Source organism: Daucus carota, chromosome 4 (assembly GCF_001625215.2).
Source record: "Daucus carota subsp. sativus chromosome 4, DH1 v3.0, whole genome shotgun sequence".
Classification (NCBI taxonomy): Eukaryota; Viridiplantae; Streptophyta; class Magnoliopsida; order Apiales; family Apiaceae; genus Daucus; species Daucus carota.
Window position 1 is genome coordinate 37,784,297 of NC_030384.2, and position 18,933 is coordinate 37,803,229.

The 18,933-nt window shown below is 32.6% G+C and overlaps 2 protein-coding genes across 4 annotated transcripts; one reads left to right on the top strand and one right to left on the bottom strand.

The window, feature by feature from the left end:
• Positions 1 to 434: 434 nt before the first annotated feature.
• Positions 435 to 8,506, bottom strand: LOC108218392 (protein TIC 40, chloroplastic). The gene is made up of 14 exons (XM_017391305.2): positions 8,166 to 8,506; positions 7,378 to 7,495; positions 7,180 to 7,237; positions 7,042 to 7,059; positions 6,692 to 6,959; positions 5,765 to 5,871; positions 5,591 to 5,654; positions 5,262 to 5,340; positions 4,897 to 4,937; positions 4,066 to 4,111; positions 3,347 to 3,441; positions 1,629 to 1,732; positions 1,446 to 1,493; positions 435 to 790 (listed from the first exon to the last, which is right to left on the bottom strand). The coding sequence occupies exons 1-14, from the start codon at positions 8,380 to 8,382 to the stop codon at positions 731 to 733; spliced, it is 1,323 nt and encodes a 440-aa protein (XP_017246794.1). The 5' UTR covers positions 8,383 to 8,506; the 3' UTR covers positions 435 to 730.
• Positions 8,507 to 9,330: 824 nt separating this feature from the next.
• LOC108216381 (diacylglycerol kinase 4) lies at positions 9,331 to 18,607 on the top strand. 3 transcript variants are annotated; one of them, XM_017389136.2, is made up of 12 exons: positions 9,331 to 9,772; positions 11,993 to 12,115; positions 12,279 to 12,416; positions 12,495 to 12,580; positions 13,983 to 14,070; positions 15,316 to 15,391; positions 16,870 to 16,952; positions 17,296 to 17,366; positions 17,543 to 17,620; positions 17,773 to 17,860; positions 17,946 to 18,062; positions 18,235 to 18,607. In XM_017389136.2, exons 1-12 carry the CDS (start codon positions 9,509 to 9,511, stop codon positions 18,391 to 18,393), a joined length of 1,371 nt encoding a protein of 456 aa, XP_017244625.1. In that variant the 5' UTR covers positions 9,331 to 9,508; the 3' UTR covers positions 18,394 to 18,607. The 3 variants fall into 3 exon arrangements, with proteins under 3 accessions (XP_017244625.1, XP_063948564.1, XP_063948563.1); XM_064092494.1 differs by lacking the exon at positions 9,331 to 9,772 and adding an exon at positions 11,628 to 11,635; XM_064092493.1 differs by lacking the exon at positions 9,331 to 9,772 and adding an exon at positions 11,632 to 11,650.
• Positions 18,608 to 18,933: the final 326 nt, after the last annotated feature.

An 18,933-nucleotide genomic window follows, 5' to 3' on the forward strand; every position in this document is an offset into this window, starting at 1 on the left:
ACGATCCTCATAACCCAGATTTCGAAGGACCACGTCAACTGTGGCATATGATAATCTAGATCGAAGTCGAATAACAGAAAATTTCAAACTGTGGCAACACATTCTGTCCAAGGGCACTTGCATTGTTGACGCACATAACAACAAAATTTGAAAATCTCAAACTACTTAATTATTACGATAATGCATCTTTTAGGGAAAAGATAACTACAATTTATGAATCAGAACTGATAAACAAATCAACTTTAAAGATATGATTACCTAACACACTTTTAGCTTTGCGCTCACTACTTTGTAGCAAAAGTTGCTTCTATTCAGCTCATCTACAGACCGAATTAAGTTTTGAAAAAGAGACCACTTACATTTTGCTCACTTTTATAGTATGTTCAGCTTGAATCTGAGTGATTTACTACATATTAATACATAATACAGAGTCATTAATGATTAAAATCCACTACTTCCAGATAACTGAAAATGTGCCCAATATCGAAGCAGAAAACTCAAAAGCAATCCATCTACTAAAGAAGGTCAAGGAGGTTCTACAAATTCTATAAAGCTAACACTTACAAGTAAGTGCAGCTTCTTAACTATGATAATAAACCCCGAGCCGTATAGCCATACCTGCTGATCAGATGCAAACTAGACTGGACACTGCAACTTTAATCCCATTTACCCAAGTAACCCTCTCAAAAATGATAAAAGGCCATACTGCATATGTATTTACCTAAAACGCTCAAGGCGAACCTGTAACTCCAGGAAAGAGTTCTGAAATTTTATTGAAAACATCCATAACCTGAAATGTGAGATGAGAGAATAAAATCACTTTTCCTATTAAACAGTAGCAAGAGAGAGCAACATTCATAGAAAAAACTAAAACTGGAATGCATATGTGTTTTTCCCCTAGCCATGAAAAGGATCATCGGTAGTAGTTTTTGCAAGGATGGTTGAACTATAGTTGACCTCATAAAGTTATCTTAATGGAATTTTTTTGCGACCTAGTTTAAGCAGATATAGATATTTACCCAAGCACTGAACTACTACTTTACCCCCACTTTCTTCTGCCGTTTGATGCCTTTTTGCAGCTTCCCAAAGATAATCAAAATAAAGCATCCAAATTTCTGAATATATGATTTTTAGCATTTTCTATAACCTAAAAAAAAAATTAGATAAAAGAACCGGAGGTTCGTAGCAAAAGCCCATCTACTTCTATTGTAAGGTCTGTGTAAATCTCTAATCTCACCCTCCCAAACCATACTCTGAGAGGTATATGTTTGGTTTATTTTGATGGACAAGATGAAAGTTATAAAGAAAAATCAGACGTGACACTGCAAAAATTTGCTTCTGCTATGCACCCTTTTTTCTTCATTTTCTACAATAAAAAAATCCACATTGTCTATTTCTAGCAAAAGCCACATGATATCCAAAGAAGATGATATTTAAAGATTTACCTCCTTGTCATTTTGGTACTTTGCAATACTCAATGGATTTTGAGAACACTGCAAAAGTGTTTAATCAATTAGTGGCCAGTTACAAAACTTATAAGCATGTAATGACATATAATGTAACATTAATTGACAAACTACCCAAAACAGAGAATATATAAAGGAATTGACAAATCAGATAGGACATACATCCATGATGGCAGCTTGAACTCTAGGGTTCTGGAAGGCCATGGCAACATCAGGATTCGACATTATTTTTGAAATAACTTCTTCAGGGGTAAGTCCGATTTGATCTGCGAGAAATTTAAATTAATGTTAAAAAAAGAGAGGGATCGTGAAAGTAAGCAATGAGTTGACTCAATTTAGGTCGAGAACTCATTTACTCAGTTTAACTTGCCTGAAGGAAATTATATTCAAGACATTCAGTATAATTTAAAACCAAATAATACAAGTTAAGCCCAACCCCGTGCCGACTGTTTGCTGTTCTGGCAATGAGAGCTCTGGCGGCAAGAATGCCTACCTCCCTAAAGCTAAAGAGGAATATCCCTTTCAATTCACTTGATGCAGACTCGTAGTAAGAACCTTTAAAACATTGTTTTTTTTCCATAGTTCTAGTGCAGCAAAGTTCAATGTGGACAAATTCACTGTTTGATGTAAAAAAAACCCCAGCAAAGTTCAATATCCAAAGGCTAGTAAGAGGTCTGTTTCCAAGGGCGCAATCACAGAAAATTGTAGTTATAAGGGTGCTACACTGATACTTCACCACTCTCCTAACACATTGAGGGGAAAACTACAATTCATGCAGAACAGGAGATAATAAAAGTTAAGAATACTTTCTAAACTATTCGGATGTCCATGTTGACAATAAAATGCTTGTTTCATCACAACTTGGTATTCCGATTTTGTACAAGATGATGTGGAGATCGTAATAAGTGGTATGTCAATGATTCTAAGTCTCTTCTTGAATCTTGAAGGGACTTGTGTGCCAGTCCACATTTACTTTGGCATTCCAGAATGTTTCAATATAGTCGACTTTTAGTTGTATAAAAAATTAAAAAAATGGTATATTATATATAACGTATATGCATAATTGTATAGGATATATAACCGCAAAAGCGTTTAAGCTAAGCTTTAGGGCCTTGTGCTTTTTCCACTCTTTGCATTTATGGGGTAATAATTAACCTCACTGTCAAAATTAAAGTTTTGGGGAATATTAGGGTTCTGGGGTTCTAACTTCAGACCGCTATGAATACTTAAGCATTAATACAATGTTAGATGACCTTCTCCTAGAACCTCAAGGTGTTTGGGTAAAACCATTAATTTAATACACTTAAAGTAAATAGCAGACATGGTTTTACACCGTTAGAAATGTCCATTTTTCAAAAAATTACATTTGAGTATCAAGTTCCAACATGTGTTCTATCGCATTTTTTGGTATATACCCAAACATTATGTCAATCTTTTCGAAGGACAAGAAGTAATGCAGTACAAACCAGACGACCCTTTAAGATCAAGCCAAATCAAAATCCAGCCAGTGAAACTTAGTAGGTAACAATAATTATCATGCAAAAATCTGTCGCTAGTTTATACAATCAGCCAATAGGCAACAGATAGTAAGATGGCATAAAAGGAGTCCTTGCTATTATTTAATTTTATGTATTGAGAGCAAAAGAACTGAAGACAGAGTTGATATCCAGATTAATTTTAAATTTTACTTATTACTAATAATGAAGTGTATATTTTCTAAATGCACAAATCAATTATTTATAAGAAACTCTTATGCATGCATATGGAGTAGCCGACAAGAAGAAAACACATGGGGATAAAGAAACTCACACAAAGAAAGTACTTGGTTGATAAATCATAAGCTAAATCACAGTAAATTCAATCAAGGTGTATATACTCACCAAACTGCTCCTTGACCTCAGGACTGCTGAGATCAAAATTTTGCAGGGAGTCCTTCAATCGGTTGTCCCATTCAGGATTACCCCCCATGCTGTTTCTGAAATATGGAGAAACAAAATTAATGGGAAAAAATTAGTCAGCACTCAGCAGCTTGGTAACAACAGCTATGCAGCGTTGAAGAATTGATACTATAGTAATGCCAAATTAAGCTGCATAGACTCAAGTATGCCAGTGGTCTTTAAGCAAAAAAATAAATAAATAATCAGTGGTTAAAGATCCAGATTTATGCAGATATTACTGACACAGTAGAGCTAGTACCAATGCAATTATTGTATGATAGATATTTACTCGTCATATCTTAATAAAACAAGTAAAGCCAGAAATCATCTTAAGAACTAAAATAAAAAGGGAAAAACATAATTACTATCTACCACAGAAACAAGCATTCCCTCCATTTGTAAATGGTCATATCTGAAAAGATCTGAAGCAAATAATAAATGTTGGCTCACCTTTAGTCTCCAAATTACAACTTTTATTTTAGTTGCCACAGGCTTTAGCAGTTTAACATCATATTTCAAAAACAAGAGGGAAGAAGCGCTAACTGTTACATAAACACAATAACACCTTTCTTTAAGAAAACCACGTAGCAGTGATATTCCTAAGATTAAGGCAAATCGGCAACCAAGACAATATATGTAAGAAAAAAGAAAGAAATACTTACAACATATCTTGCAGTTGTTGACGATGTTGAGGATTCTGCAGCATCCCTATTGCAATTACATGAAGCAAAATACCGACAATGAGATACATAAAGATGTTGGGCATTCAAAATACTGAGATATGCCGCCAAACAAAAGATGGCCAAGTAAAAATGATAGAACAAGTGTTTCCATCCCACTTTTTACATATTAAAAACCATCTGACACCTCATGAATACAAATATACGTTAATATATTTTAAGATGGACAATATATCGCAAAAAAAGTTCAAAGAAAAGAACAACATCATAAGCGGCCAGAAAAATAATCTGACACAATCTTACCTTCACTCGGGGATAGGAGGTGCCATGACCTATCCGAAACAGACACAAGAATAAAAGCTGAGAGCACAGACTTACTTTGGAGGGACAATCTCTTAGCAAGGAAAGATTGTGGGGGAACAACTCTGCTATTGGCTAATTTTGAAATCCTTTCTGAGCATTACCTTCTTACTACTTAATGCATTAATTTAATGATATACAAATCTAACACAAAACAACAAAACAACTGCTGTTACCCAGCCTAAGCCTACCCTACCCTAAACCACTAATCAACTAAAGCCCTACCCTGGACTAATGCCTTGTCAGTGACAGGTGGAAGAAAAATATCAACATTGCCTCCGAGCAGAATTTGTGGCTTCTTACTAATTTTCAAATATTAGATTTCCAATAATATGATCACAACAAACAAAACAAACAATGTATACTTGCACAAATGCATACACTTTTCAAGGTAAGTAAAATCACAATTATGATCAACTGAAGGGAGTGAAGTATTAAGAAGGTGTAACCTACATTTAAAAGTAGTAGGATTCCTCATCTCCTCTGGCAGATAGCTGTGAGAGAAAAATATAAAAATTAACAAGTGAAACTATAACTAATTTACTAACTAAAAATCAGAGGTACCTTGTGATTTAATTATTTAATGTCCAATTGATAAGAAAAGCCAATATCAACAATGTAGTACTGCATACTTTCAACTATTAATTATACAAGTGGCACATGGTTTAGAAAAAGGATCATGTGACTATTTAATTATTGACTGACAAAGAGACGTGGTGGCACTCTTAACTTAATATGAGCTACAAGCTTGATATTGAACAATTATACAATTAGCATATTATAACCATTAGATGGTATAGAGGGGAAAGCTTTCTTACGGATATATCATCTTTTGCATCATTGGATCCTCCATCATTTTCTCTAATGCTTCTACTGACAAGACAGGATCTGCTTTTTCTGTTCGTTATAATTGATGACATAACAATCAAAAAAACATTGCAATAAAGAACATATAGATATACTTCAAGACAAAGAAGTATGGGTTGCAACCATAGAAATCTTAGGAACAAGATAGGCACATTATATGTTTGAACTGAAATAAGTTTACCATGCATGATCATGTCAATTATTATTCATGGTTTTTTGTACTTGTGTATTAATTTATTTCTTCAAAAGACATACTAGAGATCCATACTCCTTTACTTACTGCTGGATGAGAAATCCCTTGGAGCATCAAAATCTGGCTTAAAAGCAGCTCCATTTTGAAAACCCTTCACGATTAAGTTCAGGTCAGATGGTACAATGTTTAAACCCAGTAAATTGTAAAAAATATTAGTAATAATCCCAGGAATTAAGTGATAACTAAAGGTGGCATTCTTACTTGGGTTTGATACTGAGAATCTTTAGATTCCTCTTTCTCACTTGACTCCTTGAAACTCTCAAAAGGGTTAGATTGCAAAGTTTCTTCAGGAGATACATCAACGAAAGCTAAATAACAATGTTATGTTATTTAGTTAGTTAGAAACAACATAAGATATAATAAGTAAATCTGATTAAATAGCCAACCCAAACACTAGATATAGATTAAACCAAATATTGTCCATGCATCTAAACAGGCAATTGCTCAAATATAAACCACTAAAATAAGAACGAAAAACAAGATTACAAACCAAGAGAAACCACCCCTATATGACATCACCCAACCTCTACATGACATCACCCGCTCCCTTTACAACATCACCCACCAGGCATCCACCCTCAGCGGCAGCCTCACTCAATACACCCCAGGCCCACTAGAGTCTCACCAAGGCTCCGGACAGGTCGTGGACAAGCTCCAGGACAGCCCAAGAGCCCAAACTTGGCCCCACCCCGGCCCTACTAGCCCCCCCCAGGCCCGTCTAGGTCCATCCCCGGGCCCACAACCCTTCATATTCTTCTCAATTTCATTGGTTGCTATTTTAGTGTTTTTTATTGGAGTAAGACCCTATGTAAGCTTACTACAGTAGATGAGGTAACTTACGCAGGTGCATGCATTCTATTTCTTGCGAGTAATTTATTAAATATAAAGATATATGCTTCAACGCCAATAATGAAGCTAAGAAGCATAAACCTTCAGCTGTAATTTATTACTGAATAATATGAGAAAACTAGAAAAGGAATATTTCATTGAAACCTATGATTGAAGAGTTCAACCTGAAATGATAGAGAGTAAGCAAAATTTAACTGTTACATACAGCCTTTGAGAGATAATTTAAGCCTGTTGCTATAGTGTTCATGCAGTACTACAGACAACAAGTTTATCCGGTACCTGATTTATTGGATTTCGGCTTTGATTCTCTGTCCTCATTGACCACTGTGGTAGGTGGAGCCTCAACCTTGGTCACAGGTATATCTACAGTTGCATTACGTGATGCAACTGGAGAAGATGAAGTGGCTGGACTTGAGGGTTGCGGTGGTGGAAAAGGAAAGTTTGATCCAGCTGGAAAGGAAGGGTTGCCGAATTGGTTGCTGAATTGGTTATTTTGTGAATCCATCTGTCCCATTAAAGTTTTGAAAGCTTGTTGCATTGCGTATTTCTGAGAAACAAATCAATTAGTATGCATATAGTAAATGAATTTACATAGGAGTAGGTGCTTTACTTGAAAAAAGGAGACTGACCTTCATTCTTCCTGCCACCTGCCCAATAATTTAGCTTGTCAGTCAAACATCAACTCACAAAATGTACAGAAGCAATTAATGTTATCAAATTTTTAACTTTTTTTACAAGGAAATAATGCAATTGGTATCCATTCTCACCCAAGAAAATAGTGCTGAGAACCCAACACCAACTCCTATCCAAAAGAGAGGTGATCCACTACAAGCATGACCAGAAAAGAGCAAAAAACGCAATCAGACCAACATTTCAGATTACTACTTCTCTATTATACACTATATCATAACCAAAACTACTCTTCTTAGTTTTAACAAGGCATTAAGAATATCGTGTTTATATACACTTGAGAAGGCGGAGGAGGTGGCACTAGAGGCTGAGGACTGACGGCAATCGATGATGTTTCCTTCCCACCAGAAGAAAATATACTTGCAAAGCATTCATTCCTTCGCTTCTCCTGAGCTGTACAGAGATTTAGTCAGAAACTTGGGATGAAACCATACTAGAAGTAATAAATTGGATGACTAAAATCACCAGAGAATACATCACGTGAATTTGAAAGAAAAAAGTGTATATACCATATGTGTGGAAACACATTTTGCCACATTAAGATAAAGTCGAAATACACCATCATAATGCAGAAAAAGAAAATAGCTTCTGCAAAAGCATAGAATCATATATCTAGAGTAAAAAAGATTGCAAATACATCCACCATCATTCCAGAGTAAGTTATTTAACAAACAAAAAGTGTAACCCTCGTTTATTCTACATTGCGACATAAATGATAATCCCACAGTTTCTGCAAGAAATTAATAATTCATTAATAGGAAAATGCTAAAATCACTAATAATCACGGGTTGTCTTAAGAAAATTTATATATAAAAATAACAATTGCCTACAATTATTACTTCCAAAACACAATCATATTCACCTCAAAGGCTCAAACACAAAAACCTAAAAGTATAAGCTTCTAATAATTAGTTTAGTTAGCTTAAGGGTATGAACTTCATAGTATTCACCATACATAATTGTCCATTACAATTATCAAGAAAACTAACATATCTTAGAACTCAAGATAATCTATAATACACAGTATGATATTGTAAGAAAAGCTTGTAACAAGAGAACCCACCTTGTAATTTGTTGATATTAGAAGAAGCTGAGCTCTGATACTGACAAACAACTGAAGAATGACTCAAAGCCCTTCTCAATGGTCTAGAAAATCTTGTGGTGATGGGTTTTCTGGTTAAACCAAAAAGAGATTGATTGGTAACGTTTCCTGGGGAATTAACAGATGACCCACTTAGTACAACCATTTTGGATGAGTAGCCCATGGCAAGATTTTCCATTACAAAGTGTTTGAGTGAATTATTGAGTGTTTCAACGAGATACAGAAAGAGATACGGGGAGGAGAAAACGAGGGTGAAGATTTAGGTGAGGTTTCTGGGTTTGAGGTGTTTTGTTTTGGCCCATTTTCAAGCTTACTTTGCCCTTTATTTATTATGTTTTTCTGTTATTTTTTATTTATTTTATTTTTCAGAAATACTTACCGAAAAGAAAGTAAATATATATATCAATTTTTTATTCATAAGTTCTTATTTTGTTAAATAATAAATATTGATTTATTCTTTAATATTTAATTCAAAAGAAATTATATAAATACAAATTGTTAGTAAAAAATAAGTCACTATTATGATTATGGCTTATTTGTTAAACTAAATAATATTAAAATTAGCTGACATCTAACTCTTTATAGTAAATATATCTTATTTATATTTATCTATTTTAACTTTTATTAGTGATTTGTTTATCTTGTAAGTTTTGCTCAAAATGAGTTAAAATCAGTTTATATTTATACAGATTGACTTAATGTATAAATTTATTTTAGAAAATAAATTATAATATTTTATTATTGTATTATAAATTTTTATATCTGTGTAGTAGAAAATAAATTATAATATTTACATTATTATATTATAATTTTTTATATCTGTGTGATATTATTGTTAAAAAAAATTAAGCTTGAAGTTATAGGCAAAAATTATTTTCCTCTCATAAATGAATTATTACTTATAATTATGCAAGTTATCAAAAGACTCGTCAAGAATGTTGAAAACGGTTTATAAAAAATAGTTTTAAAAAAGAGTTAGGAACCGTTAACCAATTCAGTTCATACTTTGACATCGTGGTTTTGCTTAATTAGACAAACACGTCCTACGCATTCAGTAAACAATCGAAAAATTGACACCTGCATGCATTATATTATCTCAACAATCTTCACTTAATCTCGTGGAATCACGACATGCATGTGAATCTCAAATCACAACATGCATGTAAATGTCCCTCACAAATCACACACAGCTTTTGCGTAACAACATTTAATTCATCAGATGTTATCATGTAACAAGATTGAATTGGTGATCAAACCATATAGACAATCAAACAAAACTACGTGATCAATTATTAAGTCTAAGAATGGAGTCGATCATGAGCAATTGGATGCGAATCCCGAAAGATGAATTAAAGGAGAAGATCACAATGCCTACATATATTCGTCTTGGGATACTCCAAGCTATAGAATACAAAGATATTGATGCGGGCAAGTCTAATTTTGAAAGTGCATTGAGGTCGGAGGAACCTCCAGAATCTCCGTTGATTGTGTTTATCAATTCCCGGAGCGGTGGTCGTCATGGTCCCGAACTTAAAGAGAGGCTTCAAAATCTGATGAGTGAGGAGCAGGTGAACTCATTTTGATTTGAATTAATATGTGTTTCATGAACTTTTAATTTATTTTGTTAACTATATGTTTTTTGAGCACATACTTTTGAAGTCAGAACTGTGAAATCTTTAAGAACTTATAATAGTTTAATTTTTTATGTGCTGTTTTATGTCCAAACAATACAACTTACTTTTTATTGTAATTTCCTGCACATATACTTTTAAGATTAGAAGTAGAGATATTTTAATTCACACAGTATTTACTTCTTTTAGTCTGCGAAGTTAGACGTCTCAATGTGATATCTCGTTAGATATACTTGAAGGAAGTGAGTATGCTTTAGTTCGTAATAGTTCATACAAATATCAGCTTCGAGCAAGTTTATATATCACTTATGTACAATATAATGGATTAAGGAACTTGTGACAATAATACACTAATCTGAATATAACTCCATAAAATATATATGAGATGTCTATACAACTTCATAGCTACTCTGTTCAAATGATAAGATCCACTATTTATATTTATGAACATCACAGACTTTATTAGTGCAAATAATAAAATAATAATTCAGAAGTTGTCAAAAGCGATCATAAAGAAAAAAGACAGAGTACGCAAAACAATATAATAAATTCATGATAGTTTAACTATAATACATCAGAAATGCATACAACAAGAAATTTTAACCAAACCATCCAATTAGTTTCAAAAATAATGGCCCAAAACAACGAAGGTCCATCACCCTTCCACTTCCTAATCAACCTCAAACCTCAAAAGACAAAAGCTCTTAATCTCAAGATATAAAAGCATTATGTCTAGCATCATCTATATCTTTTTAACAGAATATCAAAATGGTTTCATTGATTATTTTCATCAATTTTCTGGATTGTCTACTCATAGCATGATGGAATGTTTGATTATACCCGACATACTACCTTAATGGTATAACTTACTAGAAAATCTTTCAGAAATTATTAGTTGCTTATTTCACTTAGAAAAATTAAAAACTCTTTTCTTGTCAACAACATTCAATGAAGATTTGTGTGTATCATGTAAAAAGAATGTAATAAATTTTGTATATATTAATAACGAACAAAATATAACGTGACAAGCATAGGCTAACAGACAAGTACTAAAGAGAGGTCGAGTGACTTACCACTTTCTTAATTTTTTTTCCAAACTTTCTTTTTTCACATTCATATTATGTCACATGTGTATTGAACTACTTATATATATAAAAGGGCTGTTTGACTAAATTTAGTTTTTAAAAATAAGGACTTATTTCTAGAAAAAAGTATATACAATTCGATTTTTTCCTGAAATAAGTCCTTATTTCTTGCTAAATAATGAATATAAAACAACTTTTTAACATATTTATATCTAAAAAATTTATAAAAATATGTATCTCTAGAAAAAAAGTCCTTGGAAGCTGCTAATATGGGGAAACAAACACCCCATAATACTGCTTACGCCGTTACCCAGCTTTTTCCTCTGCCTCTCTGTCAAATATATCAGACTTCTCACCCTGACTGATTTTTTGCATTCTAAATCTTCAAGTTCTTGATATGATTTATCTCTAAAATTCTTCTCTAATATACTCATAGTTTCAGATTTTTCAGAAATTGCAATTTGTAAAAGAAAAAGTAGAGACTGCAAGGTGTTCGATAAAATGTCACAGTGAATTTTATCTACGTATGTTAAATGTGTGACACACCCTATACTATATCCTGTATCCGCCACTGGTATCCTGTATCCGCCACTGGTGACAAGAAATACTGTTGTGAGCTATTCAATATGAGTTTAGTGATCTAGTGCACAAGTCATTATACTTCAGCTTTTGTTGTCCTGCGTACCTCTTAATTCATGAAATCTAGATCGTGCAAGTAAGTTTAAGTACGGTAAGAAGAGATTGACTATTTTGCAAACACACAATGGAGACTTTGTTCTTGATTACAGGGATAATGAAATTGAGTTATTAGATTTAAATTATAATATTGTTTCCTATACTTAATGAATGGCTTGACGTTGTTATAGTAATTTTGTATGCCATGTTGTATACCTATGATGACAAAGGACTTGGAAGATAAATTACAATTGTACTTCAACTAAGTGATGAAAATTGAAAACGTATGCACATAATTGAATATATGCTTACTATTGATGTTATTTTTGAAAATTTTGTTGTATGGAGATCATAACTAATTATAGGTATGAATATAGATTTTATTACATGGTAACAGGTATTTGACTTATCAATAGTGAAGCCTCATGAATTTGTTAAGTATGGATTAGGCTGCCTAGAGAAGTTTGCTAGCCTTGGAGACCAATGTGCCAAAGAGATCCGTGAAAAGCTGCGGGTTGTGGTGCGTACTGTGCAAATGTAGTTTATTGACAACTGTTTATATTTGATTGTATTACTTCATATTCAAAAATTGTTTCAGAGAATTGAATATGAATATACATGTAATTTGTCGGAGTTATTGAAAGTTTTCGCTATTTACATTAAATACTATGATTGTTTGATAGGCTGCGGGAGGTGATGGTACAGTGGGTTGGGTTCTAGGGTGTCTTGGAGAACTTCACAAACAGGGTCGAGAACCTGTTCCACCAACATCAATAATCCCACTAGGTACAGGAAATGACTTGTCCAGGAGTTTTGGCTGGGTAAGCAGTCCGAAATACTCTTTCTAAATCTTATTATGACCGCATTTTGTAAAGGCATGCTTTAATTTATCTTCTCAGGGTGGATCACTTCCTTTCAAGTGGAAATCAGCTGTTAAAAGAAGTCTTTTACGCTCCACTAATGGACCACTTTGTCGGTTAGATAGGTAAGTAATTTTTTAATCAATATTTTACATTTGATGTGTTGTTGAGATTCTATTCCTTGCATTATTTATTAGTAGAACCTGAAAATAAAGCTACAACCTTGACTATAAGATGTCCTCATTTTATTTACACTATTTAGTAATTCTTGGATCTTTGTCCATGTTAATTTAGTCATTCTTTGATATTCAGCACAATTTTGTGCAGCTAAAGCATGTCATTAACTACTTAAATATTCACTATATACATCTAGATGTGCAGGTTCCTATATTTGTAAATAACAAAATTTTTAAGAATACCTATGTCACTGTAGAAAATATATAAGAGCCAGGTGCAACTGTAAAATTATAGAAGATTAAAAAACTATCCATGGGGTTTTGCACACAATGAGTATATAAACAGAAAGCTTCTGAAATTAGGGCTTCTGTTTAAAAGAAATATATGTATCTTCTATTCTATTCTTGATGTCTCATATCACTTCTAGTTATATGATTTTTATTACAGAAAACTCTATGTCACCACTATTCACAATTTAATTTATTATGATTTTATTGCATTACCTAACTAATAAACTAATCAAGGTACTAGTAGTGACATTTGCTACAAGTTCAAACACCCGAGGACTCATCCCATCTCTATATTCATCTTTATTTATAGTATTCATCATAATGAGTTTGTTTTTCCGCTCTGAATTTTATTCGTTTCCTGAAAACATAGCTCCAAAACAAGGATTCTCGATTTTATTGCGGATTCTGTTAGATAGAGGTAAAAAAAATGTGAAGGGATAATTTATGACCCATTTATATAGTAAGGTTTAATAGGTAACGACCCAACATGTGGTGACTATAGATGGGTAGAGGTGTATAAAAGAATATGAGGTTGAGTAAGGAGCTAGTTGATTTGCAGTACTTTCAGAATCCTTGGTTTATTAGTATAATGCTAGTCAGATCTATCCTTTTAACCATAACATGGTTGTAATTATAATTGATGTTGTTGTAGTATGCTTGTTTCACAAATTACCTGTCAAAGGTCCTGAGTAATATCAGCGTCAAATTACTATATTTTAAGTTACATGCATATTATTATGGTTTAGTGACTTCCCAATCCAGGCCCCAAATTGGGAGGGTGTCAGAAAAAATAAGCTTGCATGTTCCTGTGTTCACCATCATTCATCAATTTTCACACTTCATAGTTAGTGATTTTTAAACTTATGGTTATACTTGTACAATATCTATAGAATTCATTTATTAAATTTATTAGTATTAGTATAAATGCGAAATACTAAGATACTTACACTCATAGAATTGTCTAAATAGTGAGGTTGTTATTTCATTTCCCCTTAACCATGCTCCGTGCAGCGACATATTGTGTTATGTAATATCACTTTATTATATTTCTCATCTACAGCTGGAATCTTCGTATATTAATGCCAGCTGGAGAAGAGTTGGAAACACCACATGCTCTGAAGCCCACTGAAGAGTTTTGTCTGAATCAGGTTGTTATAGTCGGTTGATAATTTTGTAGACTATCTTATATTTTAGATTCTTTTCATTAACATTTGCTTCCAATATTCCTACAGACATTATTATTTAGTCCATAACCAAGTGCATCTATATAGATATGCCTCATATATATGTAAGGAATGAAAACTAGTCTGCACATTATATATCCCGGACACAATCAAACTAATACGGGGAATTTTATTGATAAGTGGTTGTGTGATCATCAACATATTTAATCACTTTGTTATTTTTACTTGGGTGTAGTAATAGTACCAGTAGATATACTATATTTCTCAAATGTATAAGTGTACTTCAAGAATTGCAATAAACCTTATTTGCTTGAATACTAAGATATGACATCCCCTGAGCTCTAAAGTTTAAAATACTTATATAAGTTGATAGTGATAGTGAAGTTTGACAAATAACAATACTTCAGGGTATGATTGGCCCGCTTCAATCAACGATGAAATTAGCATTCTAGCATGTCTAGATTGATTGATAATTGTTGTATCATTTGGATTAACTTGTTACCTACTATTTGGAGTTGAATGTTGGGGGTTGTTTGTGAGGAGAACAAAGATTAATTTGATCCGATCTGAAGTTTGTTTAAATCAATATTAGAATCTAACATAAATTGTGAGAAGAAAAATGGTTTGTGGAGGGCATGTATACATGGAAAAATCTGGGAGGAACTTGGATCAATGATTTTTGTGCACCTGATTGGTCATAAATCGTCTTGAAGTTGAAAAGGCTATTCCTTAATAATTGGAATTAAAACCATTGAAAAAGGTTAGGTAAATTAGGTGGGAAAATCTGAAACGGCATTTATAAGTAAAGAAATAATAAGGATCATAGTTAATCATAATAATCTAGAATAATATCAAATTTATAATCTCTTGGCCTCTGCTTCATTCCTCAACAATTTAGTATCCCAAATTTATGAATTCTTTTCCCATATTGATAAAATTTAGGAACAAGCGTGCATTAATGTTGCTTCCTCATTATTTAATTTTGTTATCCATAAAATTTCTAAAGTATATTAATTTAGCAATACTTTAAAAAAAATACGTGATGAGAATTTAATGTAAACTGATTCTTTTAGCATGCTATTTCTTGACAGTTTTTGTACTTGTATATTAAGGTTTTTTGTCATATATGATCAGAATCAAACTTAATATTCCGTATTTCAAGATTTATCTTCATTTTCTTAAGGAATGATAAACAAAATTATAATGCAGGAACTAGAAATTGCAGGGGAGTTGTCAGAGAAAGTATCCTGCTACGCGGGAGTGTTTTATAACTACTGTAGCATAGGTACACCATTTTGACTTTGTATACGATTTCTTGTAACATATTTTGGTTTGTGTTTCCATATGCCAATGATCATCAGCTATATGTCAGTGCATCAAGGTTTTGTGAAATAGATATTGGTTCTTTCTTATTTCTGTTCAGACTTTTTTGACAAATATCACTTTTAAATGTAGAGATCAGGATCATCTCTAACCCTACAAAACACTTAGCTGAAATTTTACGTGACATACTAAAAATAATATTTATAGATAATGGGACGGTTTGACTAACCTTATTTTTCAGAAATTAGGGCTTATTTTTGGAGAAAAGTATATAAAATTGTATCATTTTTTTTGAAATAAGCCCTTATTTTTTTGTCAAATAACGAATATGAAATACCTCTTTAATATTTATATCCATAGAAAATTATAAAAAGAAATGTGTTTTTTAAAAAGAATAAGAACCTTCTTTCAAAAGGAGATGATACCAACACGCCCAATATGTATAAATTTGATCAACCCTTGTATATAATTATATCCAACCTCTTGAGATTGGTTACATTTGACCAACCTTTAGAGACGTGTAGCAAGATTTCACATCATTTATTAACATATTAAAATAATATATTCTATTTATAATAATTTGAAATAATAATAACATACCATTCTTAAAATATTACTTTATAGTATAAAAAAAAATACTATTTTTTATTTTTTTCAAGCAAGAACTTTGTAGGATTGGAGTTTCTCTTAGGGTGTCCTATTTATTGGCAATTCTATAAATTTGGAGTGTGAATGAGTTATGAACGGGATCATAGGGTTATGGTTTTAACTAAATTGGACCCGTAAGACATCAGATAAAATTTGCTTAACCCGTTTTACTTCGATGATATTGATTAGCTAAATTTTAAAAATAGTATGTTATTATTATTTCAAATTATTATAAATAGAATGTATTATTTTAATACGGTAATAGATGAGATGAGTTTTTGACAAATATAGTCATTCATAGAGATTTGGCTAAAATTATAGACAAACAAAGTGTATGGTTGGAGTTTTAGATTTTGAGGAGATTATTCTATATTTTTTCGATTTTTTATACTCATCTTTTAGCCTAAGGACTTTACCAGCATTAGAGTTGCTCTCAGGATAGTGAATTATTATCAGATTTCTCTGTTGGCAAGACCTTCTATTTTTTGGCAATTTTATAAATTTGGAGTGTGAAGGAGTTGATAAGCAATTTGTTGTGAATGGGATTATAGAAATTGGGGTATGGTTTGGAGCCAATGAATAGAGGATAAGCAATTTGTTGTGAATCTTTCCAATTTGTGAAAAAGTAAGGTTTAGAGAATCTGTGGCATCCTTATTCCATTTGTTAAATGTTTGCAGCAAGAAAAGAAGAAATTGAGTAGACCAAAAGATGATCATGGTTCTGTAATATCATAGTTTCTCTCATCTTGTGATCTTATATATTCTATATTCCCATTTTATTTACGTATTCAGGAATGGATGCCCAAGTTGCTTACGGTTTCCACAATTTGCGGAATGAGAAACCTTTCCTTGCTCAAGGTCCGATAGCAAATAAGGTGGGAATTTCTTCCTCCTAATATTCTTCGCAATTTCAGCTTCTGTGTACATTTTAATCTGCCGTGATCAAACATGTTATATTAAACAAACACTTTTGTATGTAATGTTATTATCGGATTCATATTAGAATAATAAATTTATCTATTTTACCCCAAAAAGTGTTCCCAAATTTTTTTCTCAGATCTAGTTGGCAACGCTAATAATAATGGAACCCCCTATATGCACATCAACCACCCAATTAATATGTTTGGCACGTCATTTGGAAAAAAAATTTGAGAATAGAATTTGGGGCACTACTGACGGAGAAGTTGCTAAGCTGTTCTAGAATTTCTTTAAATCCAGCTCATATATTCCGGATACTCTTGCAAACAAGGGTGGTTTCTCACTCCATGTATCGCTGATCCGAGTTTAAGGTTAGAAACTTTAGCTGACAAATTGTATCTAGACCAGTTAGTTACTTATGCCTTTCATTTTGTTTACATGTATATATATCTGCATTTTGTTTGTATCCTTTGTTGTTGGATGTTTGTATGCTTGAATACTAATTTCGTTCGTTTACTATGTGGAATGATTGCGTTTATGGATGCAGGGGACTTAATAATATATTGCGGATGCACATCAAAACTCTTAACTGCTCAGACTGGAAACAAGTCCCTCTCCCATCAAGGTCAAGTTCAATTGTAATTGTCATTTAACTACAAAGGAAATTACAGATGTTGATCTATAAATTTTATCAAATCAATTGCATATATTTGATAGATTATGCGCTATTAATTTTTTTGTCATTCGCGACCTAAATAAATATATTTTGCTCTCCAGTATTAGGGCATTAGTTGCATTAAATCTTCAGAATTATGCAAGTGGAAGAAATCCATGGGGAAATCTCAAGCCAGACTACATGGAAAAGGTAATTTCTTCTCACAATGAAACTCGTGATCGGAGACTTCTTATATTACTTACCTTTATAATTTCCAAGTGATTTGTTATTTCAGAAAGGCTTTGTTGAGGCTCAAGTTGACGACGGTCTCTTAGAAGTGTTTGGCCTGAAACAGGGTTGGCATGCTTCATTTGTCATGGGGGAACTTATTCAAGCCAAACACATTGCCCAGGTACTGAGGGAGCTAGGATTTTGTATCTGCCATTTGAATATCATTTTATATATCAGGTTTTGGCTTTACCTATACCTATCTAGGTACCAGGACACAAAGTTTGTTAATAACTTGTTTCGAAGTACCTTTTGTTTGCAGTAGTCATGACCTGAATTCTGAAAACAAATTGCAGGCTTCCGAAATTCGATTTGAATTTAGAGGTGGACAGTGGAGAGAATGTTTCATGCAAATGGATGGAGAGCCATGGAAACAACCAATGAATATGGATTATTCTAGTTTTGTGGAAATTAGAAGGGTGCCGTTTCAATCGGTGATGATATATGGGGAATAAGTTTAGATGGTCTGTCTTTCTCCGACCAGTCTCTTAATTTTTTTTGAATTCTTATATTAACTTCATTCTGTAGTTAGATGGTCTTGTCTATCTAATAAGTTTAGTTTTGAGTAATCTGCATTTTTCATATATTAATTTCAGTCTTATTTTTAATAGCATAACTTGAAGTTTGATAGTTCTCATCTTTTAATTTTAAAACTCTCTGCATTTTACATTCCTGACACTTCAGAAATGAAGTTACATAATTTTTATGAGTTCCATGCGATCAAGCTCATCTGAATTTTATTTCATAAAACACAAAACAAGTGATGGTTGATGCATACACTGAGCAATGAATAGGATCATTCAGCTTTTATGAACATGATACAGTGAGTGAGTTTTAACTATGAGACGGAGTTTCGGAAGCCATTTATATATATATATATGTGTATGTTTTATACTCACCCAACAAAATATGTCAATTTTATACTCACCCAACAAAATATGTCAATGAAAGATATCGAAGTAAACTAATTATTTTGTAAATTTAATGCTGTGTCA

Excerpts from the sequence above, each read along its gene's own strand:
- LOC108216381 (XM_017389136.2), top strand. The coding sequence starts at position 9,509 with ATGGAGTCGATCATGAGCAATTGGATGCGAATCCCGAAAGATGAATTA. Across the intron at positions 12,116-12,278 it reads GTGAAAAGCTGCGGGTTGTG|GCTGCGGGAGGTGATGGTAC; the intron begins GTGCGTACTGTG and ends ATTGTTTGATAG. Across the intron at positions 12,417-12,494 it reads TGTCCAGGAGTTTTGGCTGG|GGTGGATCACTTCCTTTCAA; the intron begins GTAAGCAGTCCG and ends TTATCTTCTCAG.
- LOC108218392 (XM_017391305.2), bottom strand. The coding sequence starts at position 8,382 with ATGGAAAATCTTGCCATGGGCTACTCATCCAAAATGGTTGTACTAAGT. Across the intron at positions 5,341-5,590 it reads AAGGGATTTCTCATCCAGCA|AAAAAGCAGATCCTGTCTTG; the intron begins GTAAGTAAAGGA and ends TATAACGAACAG. Across the intron at positions 1,733-3,346 it reads TGAGGTCAAGGAGCAGTTTG|ATCAAATCGGACTTACCCCT; the intron begins GTGAGTATATAC and ends AATTTCTCGCAG.